General features: G+C 41.6%; 1 protein-coding gene across 2 annotated transcripts in view; it reads left to right on the top strand.

Annotated features, from left to right (window-relative positions):
• Positions 1–15048, top strand: part of Peak1 (pseudopodium enriched atypical kinase 1) — a 222281-nt gene that overhangs the window by 158505 nt on the left and 48728 nt on the right. For both annotated transcript variants that reach the window (XM_036193378.1, XM_036193377.1), the window contains one exon: positions 3686–6921. In XM_036193378.1, coding sequence (XP_036049271.1) covers positions 3806–6921 — 3116 coding nt within the window. In that variant the 5' untranslated portion in view covers positions 3686–3805. The remainder of the gene's footprint in view (positions 1–3685; positions 6922–15048) is intronic.

Raw genomic sequence — 15048 nt, 5'->3', positions numbered from 1 at the left:
TGGGAAATTATTTTTCATATTTATTCATCTTGGGGGAAAATAAAACATATTGTACTACTTACAAAGAAAATATGTAGTCCCTTATCAAGAATAGGTTAGCTTGGTTAACAAGATATTAGGCAGGATATCTTACTCTTTGGTATTCAATGTTATATAGTGCTAAGTTAAAACAAAGAAAATTTGGTGACACATAGGAATTGCCTCAAATTGCTAATAGAAATTAATTCTGAATAATGGATTACACAAGGTTTCTGCCTTCATTCTGGGGTTTTGTTGTTTTTGTTTTTTATTTTTTGTTTTTTTAATTCTCCAAGGAAATCTATACTAAATAAAAGGAGGAAAGAAAGAAGGAAGGAAGGAAGGAAGGAAGGAAATTTTAAGTGTCTTGTCAGGTAATGGAGGCAGCTCAGCAGGTAAGGTGGCTTGCTGCTAACCCTGACAGCTTGAGCTCCTTCACCCGAACCAGGTGGGAGGAAAAATCAACCTCTACAAGTTTCATGTGACCTCCACAGGCACACACACACAAACAGAACCATAGAAGCAAATTTTATAAACAAAACATAGATAGTGCACTGGTCTCTCACTTGCTGTAAACTTAGGAGAGTTGTTTTCTTTTCTGTTCTTCAGAACCACTGGTTCACCAGACAATAGGAATGAAAAGAGGGCTTTGTCAGTTTTCATATTCAGAGATTTGAATTGTGCTTTTTCCTGCCCCTTCTGTCTGTCTCCTATTCTCCGTCTTCCCCCAATATTTCATTCAACATTATCTACTTTCTCCTATCGGAAAATCAAGAAGTCCTTTCTGAATCTCCAACTCTTCCCATCCAAACTTTTCCAAAGAGTAATCCACCATTGTCCTATCTCTTTGTTCTCCAACCCATCGAATCTGGATTCCATCCTTACTACTACACGAGAATATATAGAGTCCATGCAAAGGTGACTGATGTGCTTGTACTGTCAAGTCTAATAGGACACATAAGTCCTCATTTTCCCGTGTCTCTCAGCAGCATGTGAAATAGTTGTCTTCACTCTCTGGCTTCTGTTTTATCGTTAACTGGAATGTAACTTTTATTTGCCTTTTTCTGAGAGAAGGGATAGTTATGTTCTTCTCACTGGTTCACCAGAAAACCTGAGCCCAGAAAATATACCTGTACTAGTAATCCCAAAGCAGATGAAACGCACAGAGTGCTCTCTTGTGTCCTAGATTGGTAAAGCCAACAGCCTGCCTTGTTGTACACAGGCTCACAAAGTCCTTCCCAATCATCTACATCCAACACATCTTTGCATCATTAAACAAATATTGTACAGCATAGAATGTATCACACCTTCAACTAATATTCTATAACACCTAACATCTGTGGCAGTGCATCTACTAAAATCCATCTTTTTTTCCCACTGGCTTTGCACTCATACTTTAATTTTAGATAAAATCCTTTTTGTCATACAAGTGTGTGTGTGTGTGTGTGTGTGTGTGTGTGTGTGTAACTGTACCCAGAGCATTATGTGTGCTAGACAACCATCCTATCATGGGGTACCTCCCAACTCAACATTTTTTATTTTGATGGAGTACAAATAATCAATTCATTTTCTTCATATATTTGGTGTTAAATCCCTGCACTTTTGTCCAGCCTAAGACTAGGATTACTGTAGCTTTATACTGTATCTTGAAATCAGGAGGCTTGCTGCTTCCCACATACTTCATTGTCATTCCAAGTAGAAACGTAAGACTGGGGTGATACTCTAGGAGAAGGTCTGTAGAACTGAGATGAGGGACACAGGACTTTAAAACCAGTACATTTATTTAATGTTTGTTCCTTATCCCAGACCTAAAAAGGTGACTGAGATATAAACTGTGATTTTAAAGGAGTATAAAAGCTGGTGTACAGGCAATTAAAAATTAAAAGCCTTTGGCTCAGGAGATGGGCAGTGGTGGCACACCCCTTTAATGTCAGCATTCAGGAGGCAGAGCCAGGTGGATCTCTGTGAGTTCAAGGCCAGCCTGGACTACAGAGTGAGTTCCAGGACAGCCAGGGCTACACAGAGAAACCCTGTCTCCAAAACAAAACAAAAGAAAACAAAAGAATGCTTGCCAAACAAGCATGAGGAACTGAATTCAGATCCCCGGTGTCTGTGTTAAAAAGCAGGGTATAGTGGCATATGTCTGTAAGCCCAGTGCTGCTGGGGACAGAGACAGACATATTCCAGGAGCTTGCTGACCAACCAGCCTACCCAAATCAGTGAGCTCCAGGTTAAGTGAAGGACTCTATCTCAAAATATAAGGTGGAGAACAACTGAGAAAGATACCCAATACCATCCCCTGGCCTCCACGTGTGCATGTGCACACACTCACACTAATGCTTACATATACCAGACATATAAGGAAGGAAGGGAGGGAGGCCTTTATGGAAACAAAAGGGGGCTTCAGTAATCCAAGAAGAAATGAATACTCCAATTGGATAGTAGAGTAAGAGCTGAATTTCAAGATGAGGTGGGAATGCTAAGAAACGTAGATCCCATCTTACAGCTCAGAGGTTCTAATATCTTGATAAAAACTCAGATTCTTGATTTGTTCCCAGAAGTTGATAGGTAAAGGTTAGAGTGTTCCCCTTGTGGTTTCTATTCACTTGGCAGCCCCCATTGTGCACACTAACTCAGGAAACAATGCACTAGAGAAGACTGACCAAGAATACCTAGTTCCAAGCTAATTAGTGGGGAGGTGATACAGTTACATCTGATGGTGCCGTAGAACAGTGGACTCGCCTGAGATAAAATGCAAGTTGAATAGGTCTGGGGTTGGACTTAGAGTAACTCCATTGCTAGCAAGTTCTCTGAGAATCACACCTGAAGTAGCAAAAAGAAAACAAGATGGATTAGAATGGGATGAGAATACAGTCTCACTTAATAACCTGCCCCAGTAATCTAGATCAGGGTGATGAGTATCTGAGCTGCTGGCAGTGCCTGGCAATGGCAAGAATGGGGTCCAGTGAAATAAATATAAGGAGACAAAATTGGAAAAACTAACTTAGAGAGTAAGATTCAGAGTTTGAAGTAAAGACAGGTGTCGTGTATGGAATGAAGCATAGCTGTCCAGGTAGGTGGTGGTGACATTGGCTGAAGTATAAAATGGAAGTGGCTTGCTGTATGAGGAGGACTGGTTAGAAGAGATACATTGTTTAGAGCTGAGAAATGAAGTAGGCAGAGAGGGATTTTTTTAATGCATTGAATTTGAAGAGTCTATTACATAGCTAACATTTTTAAGGGTGGATGAAAGAAGAAGAACCCATGGGGACTAAGAAATGTTAAGCAGAGATTGATTGACACAGAAAGAGCAGTATCAAAGGCAAATCCAGGGGGTTGAGAGGATAGTTCAGTTGTACATTTGCCTAGTGTGCTTGCGGCACCGGGTCCTTCCCAGCACACTCACCTCTGACTCCATAGCACACACACTAAAGGAGCTCACAATATTATTTCCATATATGTATCAAACCAAAATTATATATACATGTATACTACCCAAAATTATAGTAGAGGGCTAAGTTTCCAAGATACCGATTAACTAAAGGATTAGTTTTTTTCTCAATCTTTTGAAGAAAAGTTTAGAAGTAAAGCTATTTTCCAGGTCATTCATAATGGTAGATCTCATCGTGCCTTTTGCATTGAGATTTTTTCTCTCCTTCCCCCACAGATTGATCATCCTTAGAAGAGCTGCTATGACAACACAGGGAGGTGGAAACTGACAGATGCAAATGCAAGTCTTGCTGTGCACTGAAGAAACAGCATTGTCTGTGAAGTTCTAGGTTTAAAAATGTCTGCTTGTAACACCTTTACTGAACACGTTTGGAAACCTGGCGAATGCAAGAATTGCTTTAAACCTAAAAGCTTGCACCAGCTTCCTGCAGACTCTGAGAAGACACCCATCAGCCATGGCAATGTGAGAACTAACGCCAGTCATAGCAGCAACCACCGTGTCAGGAACGCCGGGAATTTCCGGCCCCCTGTGGCTAAAAAACCCACGATAGCTGTGAAGCCCACTATGATGGTGGCAGATGGGCAAAGTGTATGCGGTGAGCTTAGCATCCAAGAGCACTGTGAGAACAAGCCTGTCCTCCTGGGATGGAACCAGAACAAGACTTCTTTGAGCCAGAAACCACTTAACAACAATTCTGAAGGTGATGCTGAAGGTTTTGGCCGTGTTCCTCAGCAGTGTGGCAGTAATGACAGCGCCAAGAAGATATCCAATAACAACAATGGACTAACTGAAGTGCTAAAGGAGATAGCGGGTCTGGATGCAACCCCTCAGACGAGGGGAAGTGAAACAAACTCCAGAGAAACATTCCTAGGAAGAATAAATGACTGCTACAAACGATCACTGGAGAGAAAGATCCCACCAAGTTGCATGATAGGGAGTGTAAAGGATCCTCAGGGCAGACATGTTATTCTGAGTGGGAGCACAGAGGTCATCAGTAATGAAGGGGGCAGGTTCTGCTACCCTGAGTTTTCAAGTGGTGAGGAGAGTGAGGAAGATGTGCTTTTCAGTCACATGGAAGAGGAGCATGAGAGCTGGGACGAGAGTGACGAAGAACTGTTAGCCATGGAGATTCGCATGAGAGGGCAACCTCGCTTTGCTAACTTCAGGGCAAACACCCTGTCTCCTGTTCGATTCTTTGTGAGCAAAAAATGGAATACTATCCCCTTACGTAATAAGTCTCTGCAGAGAATCTGTGCCGTAGACTATGATGACAGCTATGATGAAATACTTAATGGTTATGAAGAAAATTCTGGTGTCTCCTATGGTCAAGGAAGCATTCAGAGCATGGTGTCATCTGACACCACATCGCCAGATTCCTCTTTTACAGAAGAATCACGTTCTGAAACAGCCAGCAGTTTATCCCAGAAGATTTGTAATGGAGGACTATCTCCTGGTAATCCAGGAGATTCTAAAGACATGACAGAAACCGAGTCTAATTATGAAAGTCCACCTGGTAATAATGAGGAGAAGGACTCATCACTACCTTCCAAAAGCTCAGCAACAGTTCCAGAGACACACAAAGCCGTCCTCGCTCTCCGCTTAGAAGAGAAGGATGGTAAAATTGCAGTTCACACTGAGAAGCCAGAGAGCAAAGCCTCTGCAGATACCGCTGGCCATGCAGTCACCATCAGCCTCGTCCCTGTAGAAGAACAAACAAAGCCCTACCGCGTTGTAAATCTGGAACAGCCGCTGTGTAAGCCATATACTGTTGTGGATGTGTCAGCAGCCATGGCCAGTGAGCACCTTGGGCGCCCCAAGATAAAAGGCTCATCTTCCACTCCTAACTCTCCAGTAACATCACCTGCATCGACACCAGGACAAATAAATGCTCATTTCAAAAAATCTAGTGCAATCCGATACCAGGAAGTGTGGACTTCCAGTACCAGTCCACGACAAAAGATCCCTAAAATAGAATTAACTACTGGGGGAGCTGGGCCGAATGTCCCTCCAAGGAAAACCTGCCATAAATCAGCACCTACTTCACCCACGGCTACAAACATTTCCTCCAAGACCATCCCTGTTAAGTCACCTAATCTGTCTGAAATAAAATTTAATAGTTACAATAATGCTGGGATGCCACCTTTCCCCATTATCATCCATGATGAGCCATCCTATGCTCGGAGTTCCAAAAACGCCATTAAAGTTCCCATTGTTATTAATCCAAATGCGTATGACAATCTCGCCATCTACAAAAGTTTCCTGGGAACAAGTGGTGAGCTCTCAGTGAAAGAAAAAACCACAAGCGTAATAAGCCATACTTATGAAGAAATAGAACCTGACAGCAAAGCATCTGATAACCCCACCAGCAAGCTCCCAGACTGTCCCCAAGCTAAAGGCATTTCCAACAGCACAGAGCGTAAAAGAGGCTCGGTAGCTCAGAAGGTTCAAGAGTTTAACAATTGTCTCAACAGAAATCAGTCTTCTCCACAAAGAAGCTACAGTTCCAGCCACAGCTCCCCAGCAAAACTCCAGAGACCTAATCAAGAGCCTGGGGCCAAAACAGAAGGTGTGCAGGGGCCTCAGGGGGCTGGCAGTGTTGGCAGCACAAGGGAGAAAGCAAGCGCCGTGCTTTGTCAGATTGTGGCTTCTATCCAGCCCCCCCAGACTCCTCCGGAAGCATCTCAATCTAGCCCTAAGGCTTGCAGTGTAGAAGAGCTTTATGCCATTCCTCCAGATGCAGATACTACAAAAAGTATACCAAAAAATACACCAGTCCGGCCCAAATCCCTCTTTACATCTCAGCCTAGTGGGGAAGCTGAGACACATCAGACCACAGAAAACTCTACCACCAAAATTCAGAAAGATCCATTTACGAAACCAGTCACTTCCCCTCCTAACAGATTAGTGACCAGTGCCCAGAGTGAGCCACCACCTCCCTTTCCCCCACCACGGTCTACTTCCTCCCCTTACCATGCAAGTAACCTTTTGCAGAGGCATTTTACCAACTGGACCAAGCCAACCAGTCCTACCAGATCAACAGAAGCTGAATCAATTTTGCATTCTGAAGGCAGCAGGCGAGCAGCTGATGCAAAACCTAAACGTTGGATATCATTTAAGAGCTTCTTCCGCCGTCGGAAAGCAGATGAAGAAGAAGAGAAAGAGAAAGAGCGAGAGAAAGGGAAGCTGGTGGGCCTGGATGGAACCGTCATCCACATGCTGCCTCCTCCTCCCGTCCAGCGCCATCAGTGGTTCACAGAGGCAAAAGGGGAGTCCAATGAGAAGCCTGCTATTGTCTTCATGTACAGGTGTGACCCTGACCAAGGCCAGCTCAGTGTGGATCAAAGCAAGGTTGGGGCAGAGAAGGGAAGGACAGAGGATGTGTTACTGCAGTGCCCAGAAGAGAAGAAAAGCAGCCATTCTTCTCCATCTCAGATTCCTGACAAAGCTTGCAGGTACATAAACTAAACTTGTGGAATGTAGGAAAATATTAAAGTATTTTAAGTACATTTTCCGGTGCTAAGTTTTCTCTTACATTTTTTAAGATTGCAAGAGAGCCATTTCTGCATGGTCATTATCCATCTTGATAACTATGTTCCAAGGTTAGAATATTATTAAAGTGATCTCACTGCTCTGAACAAGGTTTATAGCCCTGAATCTCTAGCTAAAGTAGTGCATCATATTCTGGTAAGTACAGGGGGCTTCAACATAGAAAGCAAACCCATAGCACTGTAATATCAATGTATAATACATTCTGGATGCTGAGATGGTCTAAGGAAGAAGCAAAATGAATGTTCCTTCCCTCGTATGCACGAAATAAAAGTCCAAGCAAGTCTTTATGGCTTTTACCAAGTTGTTATCCTCAAAGGTATTACTTTATCTTAAGTGAATATTTAGTTTTTTATTGGTGTCTCTTTTCAATTCTCTTTTCAAATGTTGTAGAGAAAGTATGGAGCAGAGAGTAAGCAGTTTATAGATTTTTTTTTTTAATATGTAGCAGAAATAGGAAAAGCTACATTACTGATACTAAGACCAAGAGGTACACTCCTCACTTCACCCAAGCAGATGTAAGTTCTCTAGGCACTGGTTTTCTTTGATACCTCAGTAACTACTTTTTGATCACATACTCTCTCTCTGCATGATACATCCCAACTATTTTTCTCAAATCCTACTAAAACCCTATAAATCGACTGCATTCATCAGATAAGGAACTAAAAATTAGAAAAGAGTTGATCAGAATCGTAACTTAGTACGTACAAGAACTAGAATTCACATCTTGATGTCTCTCACTTTAGAACTTTCTTCTTGCTAAAATGCTACTTCATTAATGAACATGAGATCAAACAAAGGACTGGAGAAGTAACCAGCAGTCGAGTAGCTTGCATAGCATGTGTAAGGACATGGCTTCAATCCCAAAACAACGTGTGCGCGCGCGCGCGCGCGCACACACACACACACACACACACACACACACACACACACACACACACGCATGCACACATATATGTATATACATATATTCTGCTTTTATTTGTACAGATGGTTATGTGGAGGGATGCTGTTTTTCTTTCTTGTTACTATTATAAACAAAGTCCATTAACTGTCAAACAAATACATTGATCCAAAGTTTTTGACAAATAGGATTTCTTTTTCATCCTTGTTCATTTTAGTCTTGAACAAGTGCCCCAAATATTTCATTCTTCTGAGTCACCTTCTCTCCTGACACACAGTAAACTTTCTCTATCCAGCTTGGCCTCCTCTCTGGCAAAGATAACAACTCCTGATTGATAGGACAGATTTTTCTCAGCAGTTTCCTGTAAAAATATATAAGTGAAAATGAACACGCAATGCCTACAATTTTCCTAGTAAAATGCCAGGAAGTTTTCTACATGTTCTTTACTAAAATGATCCTTTCACATACCTGCACCTAGTTGTCTAAGTGCTAGCAAGTCCCAGTTTTCCTTAAATTCATATAGTAACCGAGAAACTGAAGTAAAGACCGTGCTTTCCGGGGAGGGATAGTCTTCTTATCAGTTGACTCTTAGGCTCCCTTTTACGTGCTCAGTGCTAGCCTGTTATGCTCCAGTTGTAACAGAATGCATGGATTTCGGATTCCTGTTTCATTTAGAAAGGAAGCCACTTCAATAGCACAGAGTTACCTAGGAGGGAATAGCATAGAGCTCTTGCAGATCAATAAATGCCTTTACTCCTATTTGAGTATAGCTATGGGAAATGTATCCAGACCTTGGAAAACAGCCAAATAATGGTTTAGCCTTTCTTTTGTGACTCTTTCCTATGGTTGTACCATACTGTATGTGGATTTGAGGCAACCCAAGCAGACCTCTTACTACTGAGTTTTTAATTTCTTTATAAAAATGTCCATGAATCCAAATGACACAGTTGATTTGCTTCATCAGTACTAAGATTTGACTGTTTCACAGTTATCCAGAGGGATGTTAAAACACGCTGCCAGGTTTATTCCAAGGGTTTCTTTGTTGTTGTTGTTTTTCTGGGGTTTCTCTACGTAGCCTTGGCTGTCCTGGAACTCACTTTGTAGACCAGGTGTCCTCAAACTCTGAGATCCAACCTGCCTCTGCCTCCCAAGTGCTGGGATTAAAGGTGTACACCACCACTACCGGCAATTCCCAGAGTTTCTGATTCACTTGGTCTGAAGTACACCCTGTCTTTGCACGCCCAACAGGCTGGTGTTGTCGGGCCACACGTTAGAATCATTAATCTTGCTACTGTTCTGACAGTACATAAATAAAGCCGTGATTGGGATACCAAACTGTTCTTAGAGGCAAATTTAAATTTTCTCATTTCACAGTGTCCCAGAGTAAGTAGAAAAAGAAGTATTCAATAGGTTATTTTTAGCCTTGTGGAAAGTTTAAAGCATGAATATGTATATTGAAAACTATACTCCATTTGCCTTTTAAATAATTACCTCATTTACTTGGATTGTCATTGATATTTACTTGAAGCAACTTGGAGAGGGAAAACATTACAATCAAATGTCAACATTTGTGTTTCTGGCTTGATGGCAGTGTGATTATTAAATTATCATCCCATGCCTGGGAACACACAGCTAAAAGAAATGAGAATACACTTTTTCTATAAGTAAATGAAGATGCCCAATGTAAACTGTCTGTAAAGAATGAAGAATGAAGAATACCCTTCTGGTGGCTAGACTACCGGTCCTGAAAGATGAGAGACTTGTAGAGCCTGTCATTGTGGTATTAGGCTATTCCTGACATTTATTTGACTATTCCAAAGACATAAATTGAATATGTGCCATTAGCCTTAGAACAAATAGAGGGAAAGACATTGCTGAAATAATGAACTGGGGTGTGACTTTAGCTTTAACTCTCTGACCCTTCAATGTAGGGAGGGCCTTAGTGATCCTTATCACACAGAATTAATTTGAACATTTCATGAGACGACATAAAATAGGCTGCCTGGGGTCTGGTATATTAGATGTTTAAAAGTGTTAGTAGCTCCTCTGTCCTCAATGTGGTAAGTGCTCCATGCACAAAATGATAAAGTAACAAAACACCTAGTGATTAAATCAGCTTAAATTGACTTCTCAGAAATGAAATTGGAACCAGATCTTAAAGGACAAATAAGAAGGCAAAGTATGACAGCATGTATTTGTAATTCCATCAGTTTGGAAGCTGGGACAGCAGGATTGTGAGTTCCAGGCTAGCCTGAGTCCGTCTGTCAGTCTGTCTGTCTGTCTGTCTCTGTCTCTGTGTCTCTCCCCCCTCCCTCCGTCCCTTCCTCTCTCCCTCCCTCCCTCCCCCATGCACACATACACATAAAGAGTAAGAAAGAGAGATATTTTTTTTTTGTCATTTGTCATCTAGTTAACAAAATTGTAGGCAAAGGAGGAGGAAAGCAAAAAGAAGCAGGATGTGTGACTAGAAAGGATAATGAATAGTGTACCAGAAGCTAGGGCAGTGAGGAGCGGGAGATGTTAGTCTGGGTGTACAACAGGGTTTCTATTAGGATGAGTTTTGGTGATCCACTGTGCTGCAGGATGACAATAGTTAGTACAGTGTGTATTTCAAAATTTCTAAAAGAATATATTTTAAGCTTCATCACAAAAAGATGGATCAAAATGATGCATATGTTAATTTTGTTTAATCTATGTTGTATACATACATTGGTATGTGTGTGTATATATACACACAGCACATTGCACTTCATAAATAACTGTCAAATATAAGAAAAAGCAGAATAGCTCAAAGGTTCTTCACATGCAACCCGTGTAAGATCAAATAGAGACTGTATAAAGATCTTCACGCTGTACTGTAGTTTGGGTCTTGAGTCTATCCCAAAAGTCCCCTGTGTTAATCTGCCCTTGGTTCTCCTAGGAGGTAATGAAACCATTAGGTGGAGACCCTTTGAAGAGAGTGGCTCAAGCATATGGCTTTAAAGAGAGTATTGGGACTCCAGGCTCAGTTTCTGTTTCTCATCCCTCTCCCTCTTTTCTCCCCTCACCCCTTCCTTACCCCCTTTTTCTCATAAGCAGCAGCTTCCTCTGTGTACACCCACCATGATACTGCTTTGACACCAAGTTACCATGGACTGAAACTGTAAACCATGATAAATCTTTTCCTCCTTACGAGTTGATTGTCTCCCAATACTTTGTCCAGTGATGGAAAGCTAACCAGCAGAGACGCTAGGACCCTTTCTTTTCCACTCTGTTGACCTTTGCACTAACAGAGCAAAAGCACCTCTGAGTGAAACTATTGTACTGTAGCCCAAACGAAGCTATGACACCAAATTGTGCTAGGAATTTAAAAGGAATGAAAAAACCACTTTTACTTAAGGTTAAGTAGAAAAATTGATGAAATCTCAACACTTGATTACGTCTTTTGTTTTTAACTGTGCTGAAATGGAAGTGCATGTGTACATTTCAGGTGCATAACCAAGTCCTAAGGGAAAACACTTGTAAAATGGGTCGAGTTACAGTTTCATTTAGGAACTTTAGCCCCTTCTTTACTGACCATGGAAAGGACAGTTGGCAGACCAGAGCCTATCCCTCCCAAGGAGACATGTTTGTGATAAAACTCAAGCTTTCAAGCCAGGACAGTGGTGGCCCACACCTTTAATCCCAGCACTTGGGAGGCAGAGGCAGGTGGAAGACAGTCTGGTCTACAGAGTTAAGTTCCAGGATAGTCAGGAGTCCACCGAGAAACCCTGTCTGGGGGAAAAAAATTTACTCCGAGAATTGTTTCCAAAGATAAAATGCCCCAGGGCTGGTGAGATGGCTTAGTGGTTAAGAGCACTGGATGATCTTCCAGAGGGACCAGGTTCTATTCCCAGCATACACATGGCAGCTCACAACTGTCTGTAATGCCTGTCCTGGGGGACCCGACACCCTCACACAGACAAACATGTAGGCAAAGCACCAATATATGTAAAATGCAAATAAATAAATTATTGGCCGGGCAGTGGTGGTGCACGCCTTTAATCCCAGCATTTGGGAGGCAGAAGCAGGCAGATCTCTGTGAGTTCAAGGCCAGCCTAGTCTACAAAGCCTGGGTCCCAGGAAAGGCGCAAAGCTACACAGAGAAACCCTGACTCGAAAAAAAAAAAAAAAAAAAAAACCAATAAATAAATATTTTAAAAAATAATAAAATAAATGACCCATTTTAAGATGGTTTTCAGTAAGAAGTAATCCTGTACTATCAGCTCCAAAGACAACACTACATGATGAGGGCCTTGGAAGGAAAGCGAGCCAGAGTACCTGGAGGCCTGTGAGGGAGCCAGTGAGACTGAAGAAGCAGGAGAATGGCACTCACTAAGGAAACCTGTTTCAGAAAAGGTGTACATGACTCCCTGAAATAAAGCTGCAGGGATGCCCTTCGATTCTGGTTACTTAAGTGTAATTTGGAAAAGAGGTCAACTCCTGTTGTTATATGTTACACCAGATGCTTTGGTGATATCTATTTTGTCCATATAGCATCTCTGTAAGGTAGTCATCATTTTTCCTGTGGAACACAAATGAAAACCTTAGCTCAAAAGAAGTTAAATGAAGTCAGGGGTAAAGTCAGAATTCAGATCTTTGTCAATTCCAGTGTTTGCATTTCCCTACCATGCTATTCCCTATGTTATAAATAAAAAGAGTTCAAAACGAGTAGGCAGACAGCACCCTAGCAGGGGCAGTGCAAAAAGTCTCAACTAGTTACAATCCAGACTAATCATCAAGCTAATTTCTCTTGATCCAAACCAGCTTGAGGGAAAAGATGTAGAAGGATATAATATTGAACCGAGATCCCATTACTGCTATAGCACCACTGACAGAGAAAATGTGATCTTTGAATGCAAAGCTCTTAAAAACTGAGAAGCACAAAGCTGTTGTATGTATAGGCTATATCTAGTAACGTTTATGCCAGAAATGAAAACCAAGACAATTGAAACATAAATGATCCAGCCAAGGGACAGGAAACCTACATTTTAAAAAGAATTTTAACTTTATATTTTGATGTTTAATATATTTATATAACATATCTTGATCACACCCATCCTCACTCCCTTCCACTCTCTTCACACTCTTCCAACACTTCTTCTCTCTCTCTTTTACATGCTTTTGTAAGTATTATAGAAGCTTTTGTTTTGTTTTAAAGGTAGGCATGGTGGCCCACACCTATCATCCAAGCCCTTGGGATACTGATGCAGGAGGATTATACAGTAAATTCAAGTGACCCTGGGCTATATTGTATCAAGACCTTGTGTCAAGAAATGAAGGAAACCAGCATTTTGCATTGTAGCCCAGACTGGCCTTGAACTCTTGATCTGCCTTTCTCAGGCTTTGAAGTGCTGAGATCATCCAGTGTAACAGTAGGCCTGGCTTGAAGGCTCTGGATAGATTAAACAGGTCTTCCAGGGTAGCTGGACAGGACCTGGGGTGTGGCCTGTGGGTTTTCTGAGTTAGAAATTGCCTCCTTGCTGTGCTTCAGTGTCTGGATATCTGTGTAAGGGCGAGAAGCCTCGTGTATTGGGTGTTTGTTGCTGTCAGAGCTTCTCCTAACCATTGACCAACAGCAAGATCAGGAAGTGACTGTGCTGTGTAACTACATTAAAAACTTTAAAATGTCATCTAGTTTACAGGTGGGAAGGGGGCATACATTAACAACCTTTGAGATAACTTCAGTCATTTGCTGGCACTGTGTCAGAATGCCAAATGGCATTTCTTAAATGTTAGTTATTGTATGGGGCCTGCCAAAGAACTTTCTGTTCTCAGTTATATCAAAATCCATTTGCATAATTTTATAATGTTACATGGCAATTATTTGGAAATATCTTTTTTCCCCTCCCGAGACAGGGTTTCTCTGCGTAGTTTTGGTGCCTATCCTGGATCTCTTCCGTAGACCAGGCTGACCTTGAACTGAGAGAGATAGGCCTGGTTCTGCCTCCTGAGTGCTGGGATTAAAGGCGTGCGCCACAACTGCCCAGGGTTGGGAATATCTTTCAAATGTAGATGCATTCTCCTACAGGATATTAACAAACCAACAAACAATAGACCTCTTGTTAATGCCACCAGCAATCTCATCTAGTATAAGCTTTAAGGATTAGGAAGCTGTCTAGGTCATTGTTGTATAGAAGTGTCTGAAAGCTTGAGGGGTTTTTTGTTTGGTTGGTTGTTTGGGTTTTTTGTTTTTTCAAGACAGGGTCTCTGTGTAGCTCTGGCTGTCCTAGAACTCACTCAGTACTCCAGGCTGGCCTTGAATTTACAGAGCTCCGCCTACCTCTGCCTCCGAGTACTGAGATTAAAGGTGTGTGCCACCACTGCTTGGCTTTGATTGGGAAAATTTTAACCATATACAAAAGTAAATACATGCACACATCTACTTACCAGTGTAGCCACATTTTCCATTTTCTAGATATAGTGCAGTTTAGAATCCCAGCACTCAGAATGCTGAGTCAGGAGGGTGATAGAATCATGAGTTCCAAGCGAGCTGGGGCTATATAGTGAGACTTTTTTTTAAGCAATCAATTTCGGGGTTGGAGATGGCTCCGTGGCTCAGAGCACTGGCAGCTCTGAGAGGACCCAGGTTCAATTCCCAACACCTAACATGGCAGCCTGCAACCAACCATAACTTCAATTCCAGAGGGGATCTGACCCCCTCTTCTGGTCCCTATGGATACCAGGCATGCATGCAGTAGACAGACATGTAGACAAAACACCCACACACACACATAAGAAAAAAAAAAAAAAGTTTAACTAAAAACCAGTATTGTGTCATGTCTTTTTCATACCTCATCTTTTCCCCTACCCCATTATTTTGAAGCAAATTCCAGATGTCACTTCATTTTTATTTCAGTGTATAGCTCAAAATCTTAACCATGTGCCAAAAAGGATTCTTTAAGTCTTACTGACTGAATATCATTCCGTATCAAATTTTAAAATACCATATACATGCTGATGACTCTTAAATTAGTATCTCCACCCATCACATTTTCCCCATGACTTACATTGCAGGTCTTCACTTGAAAAGTCTGTTTCAAACATATTCAAATAAACATATTTAAGACAGAACCTGTGATTTTTTTTTTCCCCTACAGATGTGTTCTGT

The sequence above is a fragment of the Onychomys torridus genome, chromosome 7, assembly GCF_903995425.1.
Source record: "Onychomys torridus chromosome 7, mOncTor1.1, whole genome shotgun sequence".
NCBI classification, from domain to species: Eukaryota; Metazoa; Chordata; class Mammalia; order Rodentia; family Cricetidae; genus Onychomys; species Onychomys torridus.
This window is presented reverse-complemented; position numbering and strand designations above follow the sequence as displayed.